This window comes from Brachyistius frenatus, unplaced genomic scaffold (genome assembly GCF_029030835.1).
Source record: "Brachyistius frenatus isolate BFR_SWC_R1_liver_20210118 unplaced genomic scaffold, ASM2903083v1 Contig_186, whole genome shotgun sequence".
Taxonomy (NCBI): Eukaryota; Metazoa; Chordata; class Actinopteri; family Embiotocidae; genus Brachyistius; species Brachyistius frenatus.
The window spans coordinates 383,936-411,574 of record NW_027210785.1 but is presented as its reverse complement, the minus strand read 5'-3'; the positions used below and the strand labels follow the sequence as shown (position 1 = coordinate 411,574).

The window sequence follows — 27,639 nt, the reverse complement described above, 5'->3', positions numbered from 1 at the left end:
AGAAAGAAAGAAAAAAAAAAAAAAAGAGAGAAGATGAATCACAAACACCACACACCACCACTCAAAGGTACACATCCAATAAAAAAAATAAAATAAAATAAAATAAAAGTACTGCACAAAGTCATTCACAGTTGCAACAAAAACAAAGACAATCAGACCTGTGTTACACCCCGTGAGTAAAAAAAAAAAAAACGGACGAGAGCTTTTTGGGAAAGAGTTCACCGTCTTCCAAAAAAAAAATAAAAACCACTAGTGAGGGGAGGACTGACACTGCTACACTCTTCTCTATATACATTGCACCGCAGACATATTCACGTAGACGCCACACTGGCCTCTGGATCGTGCGCCAACGCGGCCGCCGTATCGGTCCGGGCGACCCGCCGCGTCTCTCGGCAGACGCGTGCCGGAGTGAGGACGCCGGAGAGCCGCTCGGGGATTGTTCAAATCAAGAGCTCGGGACGCAACCTTTCACAGTTACGACGGAACGAGCGCTTTGTGGTTGTGTTTGGCCGCGATAACGCGTTCACGGCAAAACGGACGGGCCGCGAGAGTCGGACGTAAACAGCCGACGTGACCCGGTCATCACCCGTTTAGACCGTGACGGGGACATAATAAATAACATGAGTACAACTAATGGAAAGCGGTTGGGAACGTTATAATGTTGTTGTTGTTGTTGTTTTTTTTTTTTTTTTTTTTTTTTTTTTTTATATCCGGAAAACCCGTTCACTTGTACGTGAAGACGGACCCGTCTTGCTCGGACCAATACGGTGGACGTGTTGACGCGCGGAAGTGGCCGGTGCAGCATCTACGTATACATGTCTGCGCGTCGCACACGCCCTTGACTGCAGGAGGACATTCAGCCCAGGAGGACATTCAGCCCGGGTGGCCCCCGAAAGACACCTTTCCAGGGAGAGACGCCGGTCCGCGAGGCTTTCAGGCCGGACTCACATCTCCTGCAGAGGGTGGCTCATTTCAATCCTCTCTCTCTTTACAGCTGGTTCAGTAGGTCCTCGGGACGCATCGGCATCGCTGCCCAAGTCGCTCATCTCGTCGGAGAAGGACGCATCTAGTGGCACAGAGACGGAGGGATCCTTAAATGTCACGGCGGTTCAATTCGATTGCATTTGTGACCCCGAAGCCAAACGGTGCCAAGAACGGATCAAAGGAAGGTGACTGCAGCTTACAGTGCAAAAGATTCAAACGGAAAGGAGATGCTTTTTAAGGATCGGGCCGGTGTTACACCGTCTCTTTTTGTTATCGTCAACGATCCCGGGAAGCCCGCCGGTTCCCACCGAAGACGTTTCAGGGAAGCTTTTTTGTTTTTTTTTACCGGGCCTGTATTTTTGATTTACGAGCGGCAACTGTAGTTTTAAGCAAACATTACTCGGATGCATTCGTTTAGGACTTATTTTCAGCTGCTGATTAATACGCATTTCATGGTCTGTATTTCCTGCATCAACATGTTATTTGGGAGATTCACTCAAACTGAACTGCAGTGCGCCTGTTGATTGTAATGAGAAGTCACCCGGTGCAACGGTGTGATTGAATTTGATTTATTTTATTTTTTTTCTTAAATAGATTTAGGAAAGCGTGAGCCGTCGGGCAGAGAGGAAAGAGCTGCCTCTTGGTACACGGACTGACGCTGGTTTGGTAGCTGCTGGTTTCAGTCCTGTTTTACTTATTTTTTTTTTTTGTGGACATTATTGTGAAACAGAGCGACTTGACAAAGTTTACTTCCAGACGCATCAAAACTGACACGGAGACAACAGAGGCTTACCTTTTTCCATGAGTGATGGCATCATGGAGCTCAGGTCACTGAACTGTAATTTAGGTGTTGAGAGAGCAGCGTTGAACAAAATCAGTTTCAATTATCACAGAATTTTAAATTATTCTGAGCCGCGACGGTTTCCGTCTTCATCAATAAAAATTTAAATTTAAAAAAAAAATCTTCTTTCTTACCTCTCCCATGACCGCAATGGGAGTTTCTCCGGTGGCCTGAGCCACACGGTGCTCCACCAGGTAGAACATGTACTCGTCGTAAAGTAGGCGGATCAGGTGAAAGGAGCCGAAACTGGCAGCGCTGCGCAGGGTCAGGTCTCTGATCACCATCGAGCTGAAGCAGGAAACCACAGAGAGAAAAAAAACACAGTGTTAAAAAAAAAAAACATCGACGACCGGTTTTAATAACTCCCAACGGTTCGGCGCTCCTCCCCTCGTTTACCTGTAGAAAGACCACTTGAGCAGGAACTGGCGCGCGGCTTTGGGGAAGCTGGGGCTGCCCTGGTGAGGCTTCAGGACCTGAGAGACCACGTTATCCAGCCAGGTGGCCCACTGGTCCAGCGAGCTCTGCTGCTGCAGGGTGACTTTGAAGTCCTGCTCCAGACGCTGAACCACGCTCTCGTCGCACTGGCACACCCACGACGCCTGCTCCTGTTCGACACGGCCGGCGGACGGACACACACACACACACACACACACACACACACACACACACACACACACACACACACACACACACACACGGCCGCGTTCAGCGTTGCGAAGCCGGACGCGTCCTGCGGCGGCTCTTTGATCGGAACGTCGCTGGCTGGATTGTCGGGACGTGTTTACCTGGACGTTGGCGAAGTCCACCCTGTTGAGGTCGGAGAGCATCTGGTTGATCTGGGAGGTGTTTTGGAGGACGGCGCGCGCCGCCTGCGCCAGGTGGTTCAGACTGGTGTAACGTCTCAAAGTCTGGGCGAACGCGCTGACCACGGCCACCTGCAACGCAGAGGAGCAGACGGCACACCGGGGAGTCCCGCGTCACCGCAGTGAGGGCAGATCGGCGGCGGTTCTGAACTGGCGGGTCGCGGAAAACATGCTGAACGGGGTCGAGGGGAAACGGCACAGAACTTCTGGTGCTGCGCTTTAATTTGGAAAAAAAAAAAAAAAAAAAAAAAGGGAAATGCATTTCCCGCGATGCAACGCAATATATAGCCTTTCGCCGTCAGAGCTGTCAGGACGGCGATGACCAAAACCAGCGTCGTCCCACGGGTAGTTTGCTCTCGTCTGAGCATTTGAAAAACGGGGTTCAGGATTAGACGTTCATAATTTAGTCAAATGAAATGTAGATTCTTTACGCTTCATGAGCATCGCCGGTTTAAACTTATGCCTGTAATTAAAATATCTTATTTCATTGGGTTTTTAGCCCTGGTTGCATTCTTATTGTTTATTTCAGGTTTTTAACTGTAAATGAAGGCATCGTGCGTTTACTGCCCTATCTTCGAAGCTTCAAATATTCAGTTACGCCTTAATGAGTAGAAATGTGTGTCCAATTGAGGAACAAACTGATCTGTGGAGTTCATGTATTTAAGATGCCAGAAACACCTCTTTCAGATTCACCCAGACGAACAGCGTGAATTCGATCCATTTCAGTCGGGCACCTCAATCAACGCAAACAAGCTCTGACACGCGGCGTCATCGGGTGTGAAGCGAAGGACCTTATGCAGCCGCATAGGTTCAGTAAAAAGGGGTTGTTGGGACACACACACAAAAAAAAACCCAAAGCAGATTCTAAAAGTTCATATTAAAAGACGAAACGTATGAGAAATGTGTTTTTTTTTTTTTTTAAAGTACCTTGGTGCGGATAATCTCCTGAGGAAAGTTGGTCATGGCGTTAGTCAGCCATCCCTCCAGACTCTTGGCAAAGTTACGGATGGCCTGAGTGAGAGTGCCTGAAGAAAGAGAACAGCCTGGATTGCAAACTGTCAACCTCTACTAAACAGACATCACTTGGAGGTCGAGTTGTGTTAATATTTACGAGAGAAAAAACAAAATCTTCTGAATTTATGGAGGGTGAAATATTGGGATGCCGAGTATAAAAAAAAAAAAAAAAGGTGCTGCATTAGTTCATTTAAAGTTTTTGTTTTCAAGTGTTCTATAAAGATGAAAACAATTTAATTAAATCTGATATAAATTGAGGGCAATTGAAAAACTAACCAGATATAAATGATAAAAACTAACCAGCTGATAAACTGGTTTAAAAATAAAAAAATAAAAAGACAAGTGCTAGTTGAAGCCTCAAGCCTCCACTTTCTCTAAATCATAGCATCATAAAAAGAAGGGTAGTACTGACTGGGAACAGGACGCAGCACATCAGGGATGAGGATCTCCACCAGGGCCTGGTAGAGGATGTGATCGCAGCTCCTCATCCATAGTCTGATTGGTTCATATTTACACAAAGCCAACAGCTTCTCTCTGGGAATCTTTTCTTCCAGTTCATCATCACTACAAAACACACAATATCCAAACTTTAAATACTGCCATCTTAAAAACGCTGCTGTAAAAATCAGGTTAAAAAAAAAAAAAAATTAAAAAAAAAAGGGACACGTTTAAGACTTCCAATTTAACTTCAGGTATGATACGACAGGTTTAGTTCTTTCAGAGCTGTGAACGTCGAAGCCTTTGCACGGCGTCTCTTCCTGTTTGTGAAATCTGACCTGTTGGGGATGGCTGTGCTTCCGTCACTAGATGGCGCTGTTGAATACCAAAAGGTCTGCCAGAGTTTCTCGATAAAGTGGAACTGGAGGTTCATCACCACATCCAAAGTAGCCTGCAGGAGAGAAGCGAGGGAGGGAGGGAGGGAGGGAGGGAGGGAGAGAGGGAGGAGAGGGGGGGGGACAAAACATACAGAGCTTGAACCATGGCAACCAGACACACAACAAAGTTTCTACAGGCAGGCAGGCAGCCTCTCGCTCACTCCGGGCCCTCCTGGTTCGACAATGAGCCAGCTTAAACACAGCTCCCTGCACATTAATCATCAGGAGAATCCTGAAGGCCACGTTTAGGATTCAGCTGGAGGTTGTTGTTTGTTTGTTTTTTTCTTGTTCATCTCACTCTATTTTTTTAATTTTTTTTTTTTTTTTATTTGAAATCTTGGGTTGTTTTTATTAAGCAGATCGCAGGCTACTTTTAATGCGCTTGAACTAACCCACGTGACTTCCTCCTTCCTGTTCATATGCGTGAGCTAAAGCAGAGCATGTTGCATACGAGTGATCAGTGCAAGAACACAAAGGAAGCGGTGGTTAGTGATTTCAAATGACAAGCGCCTTCTAAAACCGGAGCGAACAGATAAGTCACGAGCCTCCTCGCGTTTATGCAAGTAAAACGCTTAAAACAAGCGTTGCAGAGGTTTTTTAAGGTCATTCATCAGGTCAGATGACACATCAGCTGGACTCCACAGGTCAAACTTATTGTTTTTTTTTTTGGTGTCGAACCGGTCAATATATCTCCACATCGAGTGCTGGCCGAGTACGAGCGAATGATTCACACCGTGCCCAGAGATTCTCTTCTTTCTCTATCTGGCAGGACGTGCACTTGCCGCTGGATCTTGTTACACAGCAGTGTAGGCTTCAATCACATGATATGTTTTTGCTTCCTCTAGCCGTCACCATGGCAACCGTGTTTACAGTTGCCCCCGGCAACAGGTCAAACACAGAACTCCAAAACAAAACCAAAAAAAAAAAAAAAGAGAATTCCCCATCCCCTCTGAACAAGAGCATTTTGCCTGCACATTTTTTTTTTTTTTTTTTTTTTTTGGACACACAGGAAAAACAACAGCCTTAAAAAATAAAAAAAATAAAAATAAAAAAAAAAGAAGTGTGGAGGAGAAATAACACGTGTTCACAAGCACAGTCAGACAGACAAGCAGCCCGCGGCATGGCTTCCCGAAACTTAAGCCCTCATTCCTGTGCCGACACATGACAAATACCATGGTTTACTCTGTGATTTATCAACCCTCAACCTTTTATTAAACACTTAATTATTTGAGCTTAAACATTAATTTAATGCCACAGCTGATGCCTGAATATTTGGCTGTTACCATGACGTGAAAAAAAAAAACACGCACACCAGTAGATACAACTCTGTCCACAGCCGACTCCAAAAACAACACACACAACACCAACAACAACAAAAGAGACTCTTTAACTGCATGAAAGTAAAGTAAAATGTTGTTTCATGCTCTGGCCAACTTTTTTTTTTTTTTTTTTTACCATTATTTGTATTGTAACTTTAAATGCTGTCAATAAAAGTCTTGGCTAATGAGTTAACAGGTCACTGTTGGCTCACAAAAAAAGGGAAATAAGGGAAATGCATAAACATTAAACAAGCAAGAGGCGAAGGGAGCCGAGAGTGACAGAAATGCGCTGGCAGACAAAGACAGGAGCCCATGTGCCCGTCCACAGACAAGGCAACACAAAGGCCCAAGGGGAGGCCACCACAAAGACACCAAGATGTCCACCCAGCGCGCTGAAAGGTTAATTGGCATGTCTTGAAAGCTGCACGGAGATGAAAAGACGGCTGGAACAAAGGGAGTGTGGTGAGGCTGGACAAGGGGAGGGCAGGGATAATATGATAAAGACAGAGCTTTGCTGCTTCAATAACAGCCTCTGTCCTGCGTGTAAAGCCCCGCATTTTAATGTTCATATTATTTCTCTCTCCTCGGTGCCAGTTTCATCCTCTTCTGCCCACTCGAAAATTATTGTCCTACCTAGAGACTCCGAATTATGCTCCGCAGCCTACGAAATGGCACCATTTCGGTCCGAGCTCTCTTCATTCAGCTTTCTACAACAGTTCAACGCAGTCGAAACTCGTAATCAGTTTTTGAAACAGGACACCAGCTGACCGCCGTAGTTTGGTTTCACAGTGAACCTTAAAAGATAAGGCAAGATAAGCAATCCCATCAAAAGACCACTTTCTTTTCTTTGACCTGTTTGTGTCGCTCAGTTTTAAATAGCCTGTTAGCTACTTAAAATTTAAAAAAAAAAAAAAAGCCAGTCACTGTATTTTTTTGCCAAACCTTCGGGCAAACACGAATAAATAGTGCATTTTGTTAGGGACTATTTCTAGAAGCAGACCAATAGACATTTCCTGTTCATTATACAACTTTCAGCTGTCACCCTATTTCCACTGTTAACAGAGACTCCAGTCTGCAACGTGCTTCAATACACATCTCTGATCAGCCTGAGGATTACCCTGAATTTCACGCGGTATTTACCAGATAAAAGTTTCAGTTTCACCTCCGTCTGTCCATATGCACGCTCCTTCCATCTCCCTCTCCTTTCAGCTTAATGACATTTAAATGTCGGTATCTTTGAATTTATTGCCTTTCTTGAAAGCAACGCCGGGTCAACAAAGCCGAGGGTTGTGTGTGTGTGGGGGGGTGGGGGGGTGGGGAGTGTCAGCTGACGCGGGTTAACATGCGTGTCTGTCTCAAGGGGGTATTAGTATTTATGGCAGCAGGAGGTTTGTGGGATTGACTCAAAATAAACTACAGTGCTAGTGATTATGCTAATGAAGAACCATGACATCCGGTGTTAGCTACAGTACATTAGTCTTTGGAGACACATTACTGCTCCTCCGTCTTTGGTGGCTTTTTCAAATAGGTGTTTTTTTTTTTATTCTGTGGCACTTTAGGTCTCCTGTGTTGTATTTAAATCTCCCATATAAATAAAACTGACTTGACAGACAATAGCTGTTAGTCGGTTTGGTTTACGGTTGGTCTTGTCGGGAAAACAGACTGTCACCAGTCTTAACCTTTAACGCACAATAAGCAGATCAGTTTAGGAAAGATATCCACCAGCCAACGGTTCAATACGAGTTACTTAAGTGTTTATCTAATAGATAAACAGTATACATGTAATTGCCGTTTACAATTTAAATTAGTGCCATAAATACCATCAGAGTTTTATTGCCGTGGTGTCCTTACTTCCACCCTGGCTGGGGTGTAATGCAGGTTAAAGCTGCATATGGAACCAAAATCTATACCGAACTTCCAATTACTGTTGTATTGTAGCTTGAGATGAGTTTAAACAATTACCATTTGATCTTTACTTAAACCATAAATTGCCCCACATCAGGCTGAGCTCAGCTATAACCATGTTCACGGAGTTAAAGCAAATGGTGATAGTGAGCGATCGCGTAGAAAGAAAGAAAGAAACAACTATTCCCGTTTTTTTAACTGTTAAAGCGTATTTTCATTCTAAAAAAATATATACTACAATCAAGCTCTCTGTTCAGTATGTTTGGACATCTTTGTCAATTGTAAGTGGCACGAACAGCCAAGAAACCATGCAAATGACATATGGTATATTCAAGTGTACGGAGCAAATCATTGTCTACATATATTCTTCTCTGACTGGCAGTAAATATTTACTTGTGACAAGTAGGATTTCAGAATTGGCCACATGGAACCATGTCTTTATTGTCTCCTTCGCATTTATCTACGTATGATAAACCAGGGAGGCTAAAGCAGTGTGTGGTGTAACCAGCGATGAGTTCTGTTTCACGTCTAAATATGAGGAACTGAAGCATTAGCCCCTGATCAAAATTAGACCGTCAAATTCAGGGTAAAAATAAATAAAAACAAGTTTTACTGTGATGTAATAACCCACCACACAGTGGCCTCTGTAGAGTGTCTGCAGCATCTTGATATCATTTATGTTGATGCGCTCAGGCAGAGGCTGGCTGCCCAAGTCAGGAGAGGGAAATGGGGGCAAGGTGTGAGATGTATCTGCATAAAGAAAAAATGTAAGACAGGTGTCACTCATTTCATTCACACAGCCTCAAGGACTTAGGCAACAGACACGATATGAAGTGAACTGCATTAAGTGTATGGGTAGCTCATATAATGTATTTTACAGAAACAAACAAAGAATAAGCCTGACCTTTAATTTAAATATGGTGATATTTATTTAAAAAAATATATATATATATATATATTTAATAAAAAGTAAAGCCAACATGTGGTTGTGCTAAATACGATTTAACAAGTGATGTAATTAGGTAAAACAAAGATTGTTGGCGTTATTTAAAATGTTATCAAGACAAAAAAATATCAGAAGAAAGGAGTGATGAGAGTTAAAATGATTGAAAACCGTTTTGGTGGCAGGTCCCGTCCTTACCTATGTACTGCTGGTGGTGTTGGCTTTGAGCAGCCACTGACTGCTCCGGAGTGCTGTTGCAGTGCTGAGAGCTCCCACAGAGGCTGTCGGACATGCTATCCACCTTCTGGAGAGGCTTGAACCTGTGCAGAAACGAGAGGGCAGGACGTGTATGTTAGCTGGGTTTTGAAGGTCTGTGAAAGCAGGATTAAGAATTCATCTGCCATAGAGGTAGGTGTGTGTGTGTGTGTGTGTGTGTGTGTGTGTGTGTGTGTGTGTGTGTGTGTGTGTGTGTGTGTGTGTGTGTGTGTGTGTGTGTGTGTGTGTGTGTGTGTGTGTGTGTGTGTGTGTGTGTGCGCGCGCGCGCGATCTATAGTATCAGTCGAGTGCAATTAGCTTATTATTATTATTAGAGTAATTTTGCACCCGAATGAAAAGCCGAGTTTCACTGACAAATGTTAAAAATCAGACAATAAAGAACATGAAGAAATGCAGTTATTTGCAACAGGTCATTGAAATGAACTCGTTTCCAAGAAAGAAAAAAAAAAAACCTGTACATTACATTGAATACACAGCATATTGTGGATGTACTGAAAGCGTCCATGTTCTATTTTCTAGTTACCAGAAACGGGGAAAGCGCTTACAGATGGAAAAAGGATTAGATGAAAGACAAGAAAAAAGAAACAAAGAAAGTGCTGACAGTAAGGCGGCCGTCGCAGGGTCGATGTCATAACAAGTAAAATCTGATTTACACAGGACCTGTGTTGATAAGCGCTGAAAAGAAATTGTCACCGGAGGGGAAAAAAAATACAACAACATGGCACAAGATAAGTAGAAAAACAGCTGAAAGTTGTGACAAATGTAACAAAGAGCACAAGAAATGGAAAGGAAGAGGACTGAGAAGGGCAGACAGGGGGAAAGTGCTGACCTCTGTTTCTGGTGGACCGGCTGCTGCCTCATGGCCATGTACTGGGTGTCCTCCTGCAACCGGTTGAGCGGTGAGTCTGGCTTCACCCGGATGCCATAGTAATGATACTTAGAGTTTCCTCTGGTGGATACAGCGAGAGAAAAGCCAGAAACCAGTGAAAAGAAAGCCTAGGCCATCAGTGTAATCACTATCATTATCCTCTTCCATCAGCAGGTCTCCAGTGCCTATAAGTGTCATCATACACATTACATCTGTAATGGTTATTACTGTTATCAGCATCTCCTGCATCTTCAACTCTTCCTCTTCTCACCTGGTGCCGAGGCGGCGCGTCCTCAGACCCATGAAGACTGAGCGGATGAGTTTGCCGAAGGAGGCTGCGTTGACCGGATCCAGTTTCTGTTCCTGACAGTGCCGCAAGTAATGGTTGTACAGGGAGCACCGGGGCAGGCTCACGCCCTCCGCTGTCTCATAGTTGTCCAGCAGCCACTGCAGCTAAAGATACACAGAAGAAGACACAGTCGCACAGTCAGCGAGCCCTGGTGGACAAACTCCGCTCTGCGATCGTCACCTGGCCAGCAGCGCATCCGATTACCACATCAAAAGACAGATGCCACACATCACAGGCACATCATACAACCACAGATTTTTTTATTTTTTTTATTAAGTTGAACACCAGACCATTGCACTCCCGCTGTGGCTGTTGGGGTCTTTATATTCTTCACTGAGGCAGTCAGTGACGACAGCACGGGGAACTGCCGATTGAGTGAATGTTCAAACATTCGAACATCGACAGCTCTCATTATTCTATCAGCCAAATATTCAAGAGAATATTGGGAAGGACGAAGTCATCGTGCCGACCGCGCAATCAAAGAATGTGCAAAGCTCGAATCTCCACGGGATATGAAGAAAATACTTCAAACACAATTTATCCTAACAATGTAGAGATCGTGAGACAACAACCGAGGTTACGAGCTGCGGAAAATGTACTCGCGTGAGTAGGAATCTGGGCAGAAATGCTACATGAATCATCATTTAAATTGGATTATAATTGATTGACAGCCTCCCAACAAAAGAGCAAAAGTTATACTGCAGTAAAATCTAGTACCAAGGAGTGCATGTCCTGGTGTACTTAAAAAAAAAAAAAAAAAAGGGACAATAACAGGAAAAAAAACAACACAAAAACAAAGAAAAGCTGACATGCAGAGTATTGCGGTACACATAGAAGATACGTTCTTGAGGAAAAAGTGAGACAAAATGCAAGTTCAGGTCAAGGACGAAAATAATTGAGACAATTATGCGCGTCAGCGGGACAGTGCAGAGTAAGTAAGCTAGCAGTCGATGTGGTAGTCGTGTGTTCAACTGAGCAGAACACAAGACGAACACAGAGCCTACAGGTTCAGCCTCGGCTTCCTTTTCTCCCCATTTTCTCTCGTCCTTTTCAAAGAAAGTTCCTGGTTGACTTACATGGCTGTTGAGCAGGCTGCTTTTGTGACTTGCAATTCCTTCAGACTTTTGGAGGTTTTCAATCGCCATTTCAAGCTAAAGAAAGAAGAAGCATGCAAAAAAGGGGGGGGAAAAAAGAGTGGACACAGAAGGGGGGAGGAGGCAAAAAGAGTGAGAGAGATAGAAAAAGGGAACAGAAATAAGCAGGGGTATATGGAAAACACACACACACACACACACACACACACACACACACACACACACACACACACACACACACACACACACACACACACACACACACACACACACACACACAAACACACACACAAAAAAAAAGATAAAGGAAATAAGACTGTTAGCGAGCAGCCAGATCTCTGCATTTCCATTAAAATCAGTCAGTGTTGCAGCCAAATCCATTATTGACTGACAAAAGCATGCAAATCGAGGGACTCATAGGGTTAAGCTGCTCAGTGAAGGCTTGCGGTCAGACACTCTAATGTATGCAAATAGGAACCACAAACAGGGGCACAGGTCACCTCAAGGTTTGGGACAATAGGTCAACAGTGCCAACCGCCCTCCAGTTTATCAAACATGGAACTTCAAAAAAAAAAAAAAAAAGAGTTGTAAAACTATAAAGGCAGATAGAGCCGGTTGTAGATACATGTGCCATGGTAGAAAATACACTAACATATTATTCTATCAGTGGACAACAAAAAAATAATGGAGTCAAACTGGCGGGCAGAGTGAATGACAAAACCAGGGACATTCTGTGGAGCTGTAGAAGAAAATCAAGTCAAAAAAAAGAAAAGATATGTGGTGTTGCAGCCAAACTGGAGACAGAAGAAAAGGAAAAAGAAGCAGGCAGCGTTCCAAGCCTTAAGAAGGCTCCCGAGGGCTCTTGGCCAAATGGTAATGAGCCCCAGGGGTTGCTTTGTTTCATAGGGCCCTCAAGTGCCTGTGAAAACCTCTGAAACAAGGCAGTGCTGAATTATTTAAGCCAGTGTCCCGGTTCTACAGGATCACTACCCTGCACCACTCTGTTCTCTGTGTGTTACTACAGCGCTCAGAGGCCCCCCCCAACTCAGGTAGCAGGTTCCTGGGAAACTGGGGAGTCACTCAGGGCACGGGCTCAGGTAGTGTTGACAAGTTTCCTTAAAAACTATAAATGGACTCCCCACGGTGGTTGGGAAAACACAAACAACACTTCAAGTATATCGTATTGCTCACGGAAGGACTTCCACAGTCATTCGAGCTCCTGGTGGGTGTAAACCTCATTAAACCTGTCCTACTGGAATAATGCTCTGCGGTGTATGACAGGGACTGTGGGATGGGTGTTGCTCACCATAGCTGAGGAGGAGCGTGACGAGTGTGATATGTGGTTGCGACTTCCCTCCATATTTCCGCCGTGGATCAGGTAGGTACTGCCGCTGGAGATGATGTGGCTGCTGCCCACGTCCATGGCGATGCCAACCATGCTGTGAGGGGGCACGCCCCCACTGGCAGAGGATACCACTGTGGTGACGTGAGCTCCGCCGGCCTGAGAGTCAAAGTAGGTTCCCCCACTGCTCTGCCCATACAACTGAGCCTCAGGGTTGTAGGAGTAAGCCGCTCGGCTGGGGAGAGATCATGATAATTAGTATGAGTAAAGAAAGTCCATTTAAACCACTAATACACTTTAAGTTGTACACTCTGTCTAAGAAGAAGGATCTTTTTTTTTTAATCTTGCGCAAAGGCACAGAAATACAGCCCCGTTGATACGGAACAAATCTTGTTGACACTCAACGATATAACTGATGTCATCAAAATATTTGGAGTCGTATCAAACATTAAACTGTGGGAAAGAAATATCTCTTTGGCTTTAATTAGTTTTAATGGGATTTTGCAATTGGATGTACCCGTTAAAATTGGTCTGGAAAGTCTTATTTTCCATTGTGATTTTTTTTATCCCGAACACATTCCTACATTATTCAAGATGACTGTTTCTGGAGAGGAGCCAAATATGATGTGCATTGCTGTGTCTGCATGATTCAAAAAGCAAGTGTGTTTTGTAGCCTTTTAGGATGTAGCACGCATCACTATATTGTGCCGTCACAACAGACAGCAAAGTATTTGTTTACAATTTTTTTTTACACTTTGAAATGATGTAGCATTGCTTACATAGTTCCATTGGTATAAACAGCATCTCCACTCTCTCCTACATATTGGACCTGGGAAGGGTAAACATGTTGCACCTGTTGCACCTGCAGAGAGACAACAGGACAATTGAAGCAGTGCTCAATGGTGACACCCCCGAGAAAAACTTCATTTATGCTTCTTTATTGGTTTAAAACAAGTGTAAGGCACACGGCCCAATTTGACAAATACTGTATAGATAAACATATTTTCATGACTGCAAGCATGTGCACAGCTGTACGTGTTTACAGGCAGTGCTGTGAAAACAAATCTGTCCACCCCTTGTTTTATTCACAATAATCTGCACAAAGCAGCAGCTGCAATAATATTATTTAACATTTTAAAAGCACTTACTGCTGTATGTCAGTTTCTCAAAATGTGAAATCAATATAATATATATTAGTCATTTTCATTGAGAGGAATTCAGGTGATTTAGAACAATGCTGGATGGGGAAAATAAAGATTAAAATAAGTACATGAAAATATACATTTTATCAAAGTTTGTGAAACTGATTCAGACATACATGTGGTTTACTAAAAAATGATATATTTGACAAACATCACTCCTGATAATGAATGAAATACTGGAGGATAAAAATGGCGAAAAGAAGGTAATTAAGTTTTCCGTCTGCTATCTAATGACCTTATGGCAGGTGAAAATAAAAGACTGGTTTTCAACATAAGATGCCAGACGTGACACAGATTTCATGTTGGGATTTGGTTCAAGCCCCCAGGTACACCACTGGGCTTTGCTGCAAGGTCACCTTTCACCCCGAGGTCCGGAGCTGACTTTTTTTTTTTTTTTGTAATAATCATCACAAAACAAGCATCAGAGCAGCCAAGAAAAGTAGCCTCATTGTTACAAATGGTTCTTTTTATTATCAACCATGTATTTAATTGCCACCAGGAGTTGAATTAAGTTACTATAGCCGTGCTATTCATGTACACAAGCAGCGGGCGGGCCAGGCTCAGCCAGAGAAAGAAACTTTTACTTTACACACACACACACACACACACACACACACACACACACACACACACACACACACACACACACACACACACACACACACACACACACACACACACACACACACACACACACACACACACAAGGGGAACAGGAAGCGGGAGAAACAGCTCTGATCTGGAGAGGCACCTTTTGGTGGAATGAATGGTCTTCCATGTTTGGAATCTTTATCTAGCGTTTAACACAAACTTGGTTTGGTTACTATTTAACTTGTTTAGTATCTAATGTGTCACGCAAAGACCAAATCAACAACCCCCCCCCCCCCAGGCTGAATGTTAAATAATCACCTTAATGAGGCCTGACGAGATAATCGAGTATTTTTTTTTTTTTTTTTTAAATGGCCAAGATTAGCCCTGGTGAGACAGGCTGTGTGCTTGTTTTGCAAACCTTGAATTCATCTGAATTCATAGAAATAATGTTACTTTACTGTAAAAGAAAACACTGTACACTGTACTGTAAAAGTCAAGGGGTGTACAAATATTTTCAGAGCACTGTACAAGTATGTACAGCACTGTGTACCTGCTGAGGGATCTGTTGGACCCTTGGTACTGAAAGCTGCTGTACTTGTCCTCCCTTCTGAGCTGAGCCTGTGGCTTGAACCAGCACCCTCTGAGTGGATACAAGACATAACTCAATTACATAGGTATGCACGTACAATCACATGCAAACACACCACTGTGAACATATGGCGGTCAACACAACATGGGCGAACACATAAACAGATGCTCGTGTTTTATGCAAAACGTTTCAAATAAAGAAAATTCTTTATAGACTTCTGACATGCTGAACAGCAACGTATAGGAACGGAGTCGCACGGACAGAAAAAATATTATAGCAGTGACTTTGACTGATTTTTTTTTAGGTTCTTTCACTGGTAAAATGAATGTACTGGTCTGGTAAGGCAGAGATAAGTCAGGGCACAAGCTAATATGGAAAATTGATACAAGAGGCATCTGTTGGCAGAGCTGAGGTTAGCAGATTCAGTTGCTGACAAGTTATAAATTAGACCCACAATTTTAAAATACATGTTAATGTATTCCTGGTGCTGTGTGGGACCCTGAACTGTGAGCGCATCTAGGACAAAATCTGTTGTCAAGACAATGTACTGTTTCCTTGTTGGACACCATGCAACAAAAAATAATTTAACCAATAGCTTCTGGTTTGGTTTCTAAAATAACACTTTTATACTTAACAAATGGAAAGCCATGGGTTTGAACAGTTAATTCACTTCAGACTTTGTTGTGTCATTACAGCAACAGCAGGGTAGAGGTATTACCCTACCTGCTGGGAGGCTGGGACAGGCTGTACCACAGGTGCCTGGGCTGATGATGATGTCCGCAGTGTTGCCACGCTGGTCGTGGTGTCTGACCCTCCCTCGGTGTTCTGCATGCTGGGAGGGGAAAAGACGGGAGAAGAGGGGTATTTATACTTGTCTGAACAAATACCCTAACAGGTAAAAATGTTCAAAGATAAAAAAAAAAAAATAGAAACATTTCAACCCCATACACATGGATAGCCGTACTAAATAAATGCTCTAACACCCCAACCCTTCTTCAGTGGTGCATTCATTGTACCCCGGGGGGTCCCTGACTTTGCCAAGTCAAGCTGAGTCACTGAAGTTCTAAGAGCCCCAGAGGCTGCCCACCTTTGGGTTTAATCAATAGATAAATATGCAGCCCAACAGTATTATGCAGAAACTCATAGTCCTGCTGACAGAACAGACCCGTGTGGAAAAGTTACAGTAGAGAAGTTGAAGTTACCAACAGGACTGAACTGCTTCCTGAGGACCAAACCCACTGCCACTACTCCGCTTTCCACTGGGTGACAATGTGCACAGCATAGCAAAGGGGAGCTAAAAATGGAGCGACACAAAGGCTCTTTTTTTTTCTTTTTTTTTTTTTAAGGACAGAGAGGGAAAGAGCGGGAGCAAGGCAGGGACAAGAGAAGAATGGAACTGCAAGGGGGAGTTAGCAGATATATAAAAAATAAAAAAAAACTTCCCCACTCTCTCCAAAAAAGAAAAACAGAGGGGAAAAAGATGAAAATGGCAGTGGGGTTCCAGCCCCTGGCAGGGTCCTGATGATATCCAACGTTTGTTTCGAACGAGAGCCGATCTCTGAGGGCTCCAATAATCCAGCTGATATGAGGAAATTCCTCAATGCTTTGTAAACGTTTGTCGGTTGCTATGGTGAGGAATCCATGACGACCACCCCCAACTCACCCCCCCCCCCCACCCTCACGTTCACTCCCCTATTCCCCCCCTTTATAAAGCACAGGAACTTTCGAGTGCAACCACAAAGAGAAGAGGGGGAGGAGGATTAGAATAAGGGAGAGGGAGATACGGCACATTTGGGGGAGGCTTGAATTGATGAGCAGTCTTCAGTTTGAGGCAGAAATCGTGGGGCAGCAGGAAAAACTCAGTATGTAATCCAGAGAGTGGTGTTTACAAGGAGCATTACAACGAAGGGCCACAAGACAAAACCTGCTCTAGACATGCTGCGATTAGTCATAACACGCAGCATGCACAACGATGTTATTTGAATTCACTTGAAGAGACCTGGCAGGATGAGTTATAAGCTACAAGCAGACATGCTTGGCTGTTTTAGGTTTAAGCAAAACTTTTTGATGGGTTGAATGATTGAGGCTATAAGATAAGAGTCTATCATATCTAAATCTCATGTGCGATCCCATTGCATGAAACCAAGTGTTGGGATTGTGTCTCAAAGTTTTATCCCCAAAAAAACTGCCAAATGCAACTGTGATGCAGCAGAAACAAAATCACGTGACTTGAAGAAATGAAGAAAAAAAAAAAGGAAGGAAGGAAGAACTCCAAAAACAAGGGCAAAATGAGTCAGAATCAAGGAACACCCCACTGGAGATGGAAAGGGCAAATAAATTCAACCAAACCACAGTCCCAAAAAAAATGGTGTGCTCACATTTTCACAATGATGGGTCTTTCATGATACAGGATAACACCACTGATTTAGACAACCGCCGAAGATGTTGCCACTAAATGCTACACGATGAATCAAACACGGACACAAAACCCTTACCAGCCATAACGATGACGTTCCCATATTCAGAAAAAGAGACCTTAAGGACTAATGTTTCATTAAAAACACTAAATTGTAACTTTAACTAGAGGACAGTGAATTTGCATTTATGAATACATTCTCAGAGTGTGTACCTTTAAGACAGAAAAACAACAGATTCGGGTGTGCCACCAATGACATCTTCCATGTGTGCCACAGGCAAAGACACTGCTCTGCCTACATGACTAATACTCTGACTGGAAGAGGCCTATGTTGAAATTCTTGATATGAGTCAACCTTCAAACACATACATGGCTGTAAGCACCACATTGTGTCTTCCCTGAGCATACCTCTGAGTCTATGTTCAAGATATGTGTTAGCACAGAGCACAATTAACACTTACATATAAAGGCTCTCGTATTCCATTAAAGCGTTTCTTCACACCCCTTTCATGTACGTCATTAAAGTACCAAAAGTCTATTATCAGACCGATGCTAACAAGGACTGAACATTTTAAAAGTTGCTGCAAAGCTCAAGCATCTCTCTAAAGCCAGGAATGTGTATATGAAGTGTCAGCTGAGTTATAAATACACTTGTAACAATCCCATCATTTTTCTTTCGACTTGTCATTTTCACTAGAGGAAGTGACAGAAGCCTGGGGGGGGCGGGGGTTTCTTTATACCATTAATGAGTGGGTGGCATGGAAAGATGGTGGAGGGTCAAAAAAAAAACTGAGCACTGACCAGCATGTTTTCCTCCCCTAAAGCACTGGCTTAAATAGGGTATGAAGAAGTGTGCCAAAATCATTAAGTTGAAGGGGAGAGAGAAAGTACATGAATGCTCAGAGGAGTCTTTCTGCTTCGTGTTCAGGGAAGGTTAAAAGCCACACAAATTCCCCACCAGCAGCTCTGAAAGGCACAAAGGTAGAACACAGCAGGGGTCACGGCACACTGCTGCAAAACTGCTACTGAGGATAGGCTGCTCTTCAGGACTGAACCTCTCTGCCTCCAAACCACAGACAACTTCACACACGTCTATCTGTCACGTTAGGTCTGCGAGCCTGGTTTCATTTAGGTAAATCCCAGATGAGCACTTTACAACATTACAACAGCAGTCCCTCCTTTCAAGAAATACCAGAGTTTTAAAAGCTATACAGAAACAACAAGAGACATTTTAGGAAACCCAAATACTCACAAACCGTCATTAATGCTACAGTCTATAATGTTAACAGTACCGACCAAACTTAAACATCTGTCACTGACAGATCTCACTTAAACAGGCCTCAATCAGAGAAAAACACATACAGATGTTCAATTAAAAGCAGGAGCCCACAGTCTTGGCTCATGTTTGCACTGGCCCACATTGTTTGCAGAGCAACAACGGTTGCTAGTGGCAACACCGTCCACTCCCGTTTCCAGGAGCCTGTTGCTATGCAACCAACAGAATACTTCCCAAACCAAACAATGCCATCCCCCACCTGATCCCTCTATCTCACGCTAAGTAGAAACTTACAACAATAAATACGATGTAAGCTATTAATTTCAGACACCGGGGGACATGGAGGCAGAGTTATTTCTGTGCAGCAGTCATATAAAAATTTACAGACTTTAGACTGGTTATGACTAGAATGACTAGGACAGGGTGAAGTGCTCTGTTTTTGTAACTACTTGGTGGTCAAAAGAAGGAGGAATGCTGAAGTCATCATGGAGACAACAGTCTATTCTTCAAGGGTGCTTTATACTCGTGCCACCCGAAAACAACACTTCCAAAACCAGCTGAGTCTCTCCAAAGTTCCTTAGGCAGATGAAAGAATAAACAGCTTCAGCAGAGTAATACTTTTCCCAACTCAGGGGAAGGTAAAATAAGGCAGAAACAACACTTGTTGCTTTTAAAAGGAACCACTATGGTTAGGATTACATGATGCAGATCACGTATTCCTGTTTCACCTTAAAGGAAAAGCAACTGGTCTCTAATTAGGCTTTAAAATGTGCTCCCCAATTTGAGCAATCATTTAGTCAATTCTGTTATTATTTCAAACAAATTCATTGGCATTTGTGGGTTTGAACAAAACATTAAGCTCTTTTTTGATTTCATTAAAAGAACCTATAAGATCACAGAGGCCCACGCGCTCACACAAAGAGCGAATTAAGATATGATAAGAGATTTCCACAACAGAGGCGGTTCTTCAAGCCTGTCTCATTAATTCATGGCTAATCCAATCAAAGCAGCTCTTCGGGTCTGCAGATGGCAGAGTTGGGGGGGGGGGGGGGATTATGAAGGCAGTGACCACTGTCTCTGATCCAAGCACACCCCTCCTCTGTGCAGCTCACCTCCCCACCTCTGGTCATCAGCACAACCTGTCCACTCTGTCTCCATGTGTGCTGCAGGCCTGACAGCCACAGAGAGAAAGATCAAACTGTTGCCATGGAGATTGTGTGTTCGCCTATGCTTTACACTAGCAACTTCCTCCCCCAACGCCCTACCTCTTCTAACCCTTTCCAGATTTCCACTGCCCCCACCTCCGTCCACCCCCTGCCCTTATCCTTAGCATTTTACATCTCAAGATGAAGACTGAATTTGAAACTGCACATTTTCATAAGTTAAAGTGAGAAAAAAAAAAAAAAAGAGAGAAAGAAAACAAGGGAAGTGAAGGAGGGGGGAGATGGTCACAACTGGTAATGTAATCAGGCTATACTCATGTGTGTGGGTGTCTCTGTCTTTTATGAGTATTTATTTAATGTGTTTCAAGGCTGCCACAGTGATGACACAAAGAAAGAACTTCACTCAAGTCACTTGGCTCCTTGAGGAGAAACCGAAAACGGTTATCGATGAGATTATTGCATAATATCGGTTTCCCTCGCAAAACCAGAGAACAGAGAGCACACACTCCTGCCAGAGCTGCTTTAATTCTTTAGCTTTGATTTAATTATAGAAAATATTGAGACGTAAAATCTTTTTCAAGTAAAAACAGCATTTCATATAAAATTGTAAAAGAAATGTGAAAACAGACTTGCGATGTTGAAAGGCAATATTAACAACAACAAAACAAAACGGAATCACTTCCTCATCTCTTAATATCAGACAAAGAAGTGAAAACACCATTTCCTTGCCAGAGGTAATGTTGAAGTCTCTCCGAAAGTATTAACACAATGACTGGATTTAATTAAAACTCCTTATCAAGACTGACTGACATGAGGTAGTTAATCTTTAGCCTGGTCCTAGCCCGGACTTGCATCCTTCTTTGTGGATGCATGACAATACTCACTAACGAAAAACACCCACACGTACGCTCGATCTGTTTTCAGCCTCCCTCTTTGACAGGTGTGATTCTAACCTGTGGACTTGGGAATTGGAAGGAACCACAATCTGCAAAGATCACCTCAGATGCTGGCAGCGTGCTGCCTCGATCTTGACTGATGAACCCGAGATTTGCGTCTTTTTTACGCTCGAGGAGTCTGCCTTCTTGGCAGGCATTCACTAAACAGAGATATGACACTGAGGCATCATACTGGGTGTACAGTATGTTTTCACGGGCACTACCTGACACGAACAATGAGTCATCAGGTAATGCTTTAAATCTGAGACGGATCCAAGAGTCTGTTGTTCATGCAGGGAATACCGCACCAGGCTAATTACTTGCCATCAGGCAGATTTAAGTATTTAATGCATGCTTCACATACGCACAAACACATACATACATACAAAGGTGTAACTGCTCACAGGTACAGTAAATGCTGGATGACTTGTTTACATAAATTCTTTCTTCTTTTTTTTTCAAATGACACTGAATGACACTACCGACTACAGTTGCGACACAAAAAATGTATTACACAAGTTTATTATAATTTGTTGTATTAACACTAGTGATTCATTTTGGTGTGAAAATAATACACTACCATACAGTTAAGAATCCCGCAGAAGCATAATTTTACTTAAACTAGCGTACCAAAAATGTTCAAATGAGCAGTGTCTGGTCCAAGTTAAAGCCAAACTCCATCTTAGCAGCATATCAGCTGTTATAGTTGCCACAAATAGAGTGGACTTAATTAGTGGGATTCAGTCCACATATTGCTCATCAACCAGTGATTTTAAGATTGTAAATAATCTTTTCCGCAGCTAGCACTATGACTTATGTAGCATTTACACCAATTAAGCAAATCATATTCAGTCTAATTTGTAGACCATTAACCACCAAAATTACTTCTCATCTATCAAGTTCACGGTAATTTGCATCAAAATGGAAATCACAGAAAACACAGCAAACAGTGGTGACAGAGTACGACTGACATCCTGCCAGACCTGCTACCCTAACTTACAATTTGCAACACAATCAGTCAGGCAAATGCTCTATATGCTTATATGGCAGTAATCATTATACAATGCTGTTGTTAAATATCTCCCATTCTGAACGTTGCAACATTAACATTAGCTCTCCTTTGGATGAGTGGGAAGAGAAGGTTCGTGAAGATCAAGATTGGGATCCGAAGGCTGCAGTGTTTAAGGAGACCCACCATTAAGGTGAAACAGAGCAATTTCCACCAGTGAATCATCTTCATTTGTTTTCCACCAAATCTCTGAACTGAAAAAACAATGGAGACCCCAAAATTATTTCAACCTAAAAATACTGCCGAGATCTCCTCCTTCGCTAATCAGGCCAAATCTCTCTCTAACAAAAATATATGTTATGGATATGGTTATTACTTTGTAGCTGCTTTACACTAACAGATCTTCTCATTTTTTTAAACAAGTCTCAAACTCTTCAAAAGAAAGGAAAAGTGAGAAGCGAACGGGGGTCTCTTACTATCCCTGCCTGAAAGGAAGGGGAGGGGGGGGCAGTCATTGTAATGCAAATGTCACTGCCTTGTCTGCTGTTTGTGGCAGGAAATTTAATTACCAGTTGTGTAGCTACGATACAAACAGGTGGAATGTTAAGAATGCTGCTGATGACATGCACACAGACAGAGGAGGCAGACTGAAAAACATTTCATTTCACAACGAGTTTCAACCTGTTGCCACCACACGAGGGCCAATCAGTGGCGGCATTTTTTTGGTATATGACAAGATTTGTTTCTGTGTATCCTAGCAGCATAAGCCCACAATGATTTCCAAAATCTTTAAAGCTGGAAGACCTGGCAAGAGTCATAAGGACACTTAAACAATTTTCCTTCCAACAAATTCTTAAAAAACAGTAAGAGCACAGCACTTGAAATGAAAATCCCTGAACAAATAAATGAATTATGAAGATTATGAAAATCAAACTTTTCATGTGTACAAATGGCACTATTAAGTTCCACTTAACAAGCCCCACGAGGCATTCTCGTCTCAGTTCTTCTGCTTTGCTCTGTGATTTCCTGACATGCCTTTGACTGCAGTTATGGGATAACCCATTAAAACTATGTTAAAATCAGACAATGATATGTGCAAAAGCCAGGCAGTTCACTTATCGCACTGGGAGGTAAATACAATTCTGTAGGAATATGATCAACTGTAATCAGCAGAGGCAAAACTGATGGCACTGACCAGGTCCATGTCTATATCTGTAGCTGGAATTGGATTGAGAACTTCTCCCCGGGCAGCACTGGGCCTCATCAAGATAAGCTAAATATGGCATGAGCAAACACACACCAAAGCACATCCACCCACAACAACTCACACACAGAACATGTGACTAAAAGCTGTGTCAGGTCACCCCCTCCCCAAGAGACCACTGCAGCTGTCCTATTGATAGTTGAACTGTACTACACACACAGGTCCATTAAACACTCAAAATGGCACACAAGGGTAACAGCGGACACTGCTATGCAGAAATCAAAAGAGCAACTCCAGAGATGGCTTAAAAGAAGGCGAGAGAGGAAGTTGAGCCTAAAGAAAAACCATCATTTCCTGTGAAAAGACCAGTGTAACACTCTTTGCTGAAATGGACTGAAGTATGACGATCACAGGCTGAAGGCATTGCCAATAAAACCGAGCTTGGTCACTGAAATACAGGATACAGACACATGGCAAGCAACCTACTACAGGGGGAAAAAAAAAAAAAAAATGGAAAGCATTTTATTGCCCCTTTCAAATCAACATCCTCATTAATCATGTCTGAACTTTCCAAGCTAGTAAGAAAAGTCTAAATAGCTCTCCAACCACCAGCTGCTTTCCACTTTGTTTAATTCTCCTTTCTGAACACCTTTTCTTCCTGACCTGCCTCTGCAAGCCGAAGCTTTGCACTCCCACCACAAAGAGAGGAGGTGAAAATAACCTGATTAAAAACACTGACTTTTAAAAGAATAACATTTCGCCCCCTGGCCCGCTCCAAGCCTTTTCTTTCCATGACTTGGGTGTATTTGTATATCAAGTTGCCATGTAAACATAACAGTGTCACTCTGAAATGGGGGGTGGGGTTGGTGGGGGTTACACACAGTTTCAGCGTAGTTTTCTCTTTATTTTCTTTGTAGCTGTGGAGAGTTTTCTGACCAATCAAAGTTAAGTTTGATCCTCTGACACTTCAAAACAATCTTCAGTTACTGGCAAAATCAATTCTTCCCTCCAATATTCTAGTGAGGAGGGAGTAAAATCATGGAGTGGAAGGATTGCTTCATAAACATTTCATTTTATGTTACGCAAACTAGATTTTAATCATGATTAATACAACCGTACTAAGACCTACTTTTTGACCCCTTTTCACCTATAAGAAAAACAGATATTGGCCTTCATCAGTAATACATCTCCTTAAAATGAATCATTCGCACCTCTTCCTTTACAAGATTAATACTTGATATGAATACACATTTTAAAGTTTACAATTCAATTAATTAATCGCAAGCAGAGAGCGCATTAATTAGAGAAAATTTCACGCTGCAAAGATTCTTCCTGATGCTTCAATAGCAGGCATTACAAATGACCGAGCACCTGACAGCTGTCTCTGAAAAGATAGTTCATTAGAATTAATGTCTCTCCAGGGACAAATAGAGGCAGAATCCCAAAAGGAGAGAAGGAGTATGCAAAGTGCTGGAAATCCAGACGCACTGTAAAACTAATAAAAGGGGGAACTTCAAGTCATACCTTTTCCTTTGTTTCTCATTAACACTATAGCACAGATTGATATAAGCACTCAGCTCAGCACAGGGGTCAAACAGCTTAATGGAGACCTGCCACTTGAACAATAAAGCAGTGTCACCGAGAACAACTCTGCTACAAGCAAACAACTTGCTTTTAGGCCTGTTCAAAAAGGGTGGCATCAGTAAAGCTGAAGAGATTGGTAGACGAATTGATATATATAGTCGTGATGAAATGTGTGTTAAGGATAGATATTAGGTCCAAAAAAACAAAAAAAAAATACATTCTGCTTACTTACACGTAAACACACGTAAGAATATCCTGCATACAGTTTAAAAAGCAGATAGAAAGCAGCAGCTACTTCTAACACCCCGTTTCTCAAAGACAGAGCAGAGTAAAAGAACCATCACAGCACCACCTAGCTGCAACATAACCTGTTATTCAAGCCATTTTAGAAATATTACAAACTTAACTTTGTAAAGCACCGACTTGTTCCACTTTCACAGCCGATGTTACGTAATGCGATTAACTTTCACTTTAGCGGTTTACTCGTGTTTATTTGAGAGGGAGACCAAGTGAAAGGACGTTTTACGCCGGTAGAAGTTTAATACCGGTTGCTCGATATATTTTTTTAAAAAAATCCCCACCAAAAAAAAAAAAAAAAAAAAAAAAAAAAAAAGAGCTGACAAACTGCCTGCCGAAAAAGAAAGTTGTTATTGCGGTGAGTTCACGGCGGACGTTGGTTCCAGTTAAGAGCACCAGAACCGACGTTGCTAAAGGCTAGTTAGCCCACATCTCCTCCACCTGCTTTAAATAAAAAAGAGAGCCGCTCCGGGAGACTTGAAACACGTCCGCGTTGACGCGAACCGGGCAGAGCCTCCCGTCTTGACAGCGACACGGACGTTTTCAACTCACGACGAGCCAAACTCGCACTCATGGCTGGCTGCAGCTGTTGGTCGTCCAGGTTAGCATTAGCTCGACTGGTAGCCTGACCTCCCCCACCACCACCACCACCATCCATCCAAAGCTTTCGAGGCTGAGCTTGGAAAGTGCGTTTCTCGTCTCGGCACACGACGACGCGAGGAGCAACAAGTGTAAAAGTGCTGTCGGATCAGTTTGGAGTAACGAGGACGCTTTTGTTCAACGTTTAAGCAAACCCCTGAAATAAACTGCCGGGCGACAACAACCAAAAAAAAAAAAAAAAAAAGAAAGAAAGGCTTGTCGGTCAGTTAAATAAAGAGCAGAGAGCCAACTTTGGGGCGGATGCTACAAAGAAGGGAAAGTTATGTGGTGGAAAATAAGACTGCAAGCAACGCCTTCGACCCCGGAGCAATTTTTTTTTTTTTCCCCCTCTAAATCAGGATCAGTTCAGTTTCTAAATTCTAAAAACACATAGTCACCTTTGCCTTGAGAAAAGTTCTGCCCTGGCTGTGCTCTCTTTCCCCTCTCTCCCACTCGCTCGGCGACTTCCAGATGCTGCTGCTGTTGCTGAGTGTTGCGCCCGTTGGTAAGTAACTGTCTCCACGGCTACAGTCACTATAGCGCGACGGGGTCTCGAGGCAACTGTTGCTACCCCAGAATGCCTACGTCATGGCCCGGACTTATTAAAGGGAGGGGCCAAAGGGACAAGCGTTCCGCCCAGTTCTATTAAGCTGTGAATTTAAATTGAACCGCTAGGAGGCAGTCTTTAGCTAGGGAGGTGTTGAAGTGAATCGATCACATGCGTTCAGATCCAGATTTCAGTTTCTGGTTCTGGATTCATTTAAATATGTTTATGATCTAAAGGAACATATGTCACATGTATGACAATTACGGCCTGATTCTGTTCTGTCATTGTTACATGTGAGTCACAATATAAACGTAAATTAAAAACCGTATTAAACGCTGCCCCTTTACAGGATCCAAAGGATTGAGTAATACCTATTTTAGTATTTCAAATAACAAATGTGTAAAGAATTGAAATAACTGGCATGCTGTGAGTGTGGCATGTGGAGCCTTTCGGGTCTGCAGTCGCAATGCCATTTGCCAACTCTGCCTTGTAGTCCAGTTTTGATCACAACTATAACATTTTCAGTCAGCCATGTAAAGATGGTATTTCCTGAGTCGAAAAAAATATCAATTTTTTTTTCTAAACTAAAGTCTTCAGAAATTTCTGGCAGATTTCAAACATTATGGTCATAATCAAAAACCAAAATACTTTCTTTTTGATGATATTAATCAACATTTCAACACTTCAGTTAAGTTACAAAATATGAAACCACCAAAGTGCCCAAATATTCTTAAACTTGAATGTATATAGAGCTCCCTTTTCTGCTGCATCTAAACAGCTGCATTATTTTTCATTTGTACAAATTTGTATTTTCACCCTCTGTAATATTTAATGGTTCTTGTGCGAATATCTGTACGTTACTTGTAAATATTATGTTGGTTTTACTTCTAGTGTAATCAGCCTTGCCTACAGGAATTCCCCTCTTTCAGCACACGGTGGCAGCATATATCAATAATTTGACCCAAGGTGGTCAGATTAAAAGATGGCCTTGTCAGATCTTATTGATGAAAGGAAACCAAATGCTTTCCTGACATCGTGTAGATATTAAGCAGAACCGAAGGGGCAAGAAGCAGCGTAAATCTGAAATGACTCAAACAACGTGCTTCCTTTTGATCTATCTATTCATTTGTCACGGCAAAATGAGTATATTTTCATAAAACATAAAGACTTTATCAAAAGGCATTTGGTGGGACTGCAAATTGGATATTTGGGAGTTTTGGACTGTGATTTGATGATGATATCACTTTGGGGGGGGGGGGGGGCAAACAATTGATTGAGAAAATAATGGGCAGACTGATGTATCAGTGGTGGAAGAAATGTTCTGATGTACTTAAATAAAAGTACCAATACAGCAGTGTAAATGTACTCCATTATAAGTAAGTCCTGCATGAATAATCCTACTTAAGTAAAAGTACTATGTATTACCAGCAAAGTGTAGTTAAAGCATAAAGTACTGGTTCGGTCCCTCTGACTGATACATTAATAGATATCACATGATTAGATTATTAATACTG

The 27,639-nt window shown here is 42.6% G+C and overlaps 1 protein-coding gene across 5 annotated transcripts; it reads right to left on the bottom strand.

Moving 5' to 3' along the window:
• Positions 1-465: 465 nt before the first annotated feature.
• On the bottom strand, positions 466-26,059 carry rfx2 (regulatory factor X, 2 (influences HLA class II expression)). 5 transcript variants are annotated; one of them, XM_069718071.1, is made up of 18 exons: positions 25,977-26,059; positions 15,779-15,887; positions 15,017-15,106; positions 13,453-13,535; positions 12,638-12,908; positions 11,314-11,388; positions 10,160-10,341; positions 9,850-9,969; positions 8,943-9,064; positions 8,433-8,551; positions 4,479-4,591; positions 4,115-4,266; positions 3,616-3,713; positions 2,611-2,760; positions 2,222-2,430; positions 1,960-2,113; positions 1,778-1,820; positions 466-1,066 (listed from the first exon to the last, which is right to left on the bottom strand). In XM_069718071.1, exons 2-18 carry the CDS (start codon positions 15,884-15,886, stop codon positions 945-947), a joined length of 2,211 nt encoding a protein of 736 aa, XP_069574172.1. In that variant the 5' UTR covers position 15,887; positions 25,977-26,059; the 3' UTR covers positions 466-944. The 5 variants fall into 5 exon arrangements, with proteins under 5 accessions (XP_069574172.1, XP_069574170.1, XP_069574173.1 ...); XM_069718069.1 differs by lacking the exon at positions 25,977-26,059 and adding an exon at positions 16,258-16,694; XM_069718072.1 differs by lacking the exon at positions 25,977-26,059 and adding an exon at positions 16,143-16,344.
• Positions 26,060-27,639: the final 1,580 nt, after the last annotated feature.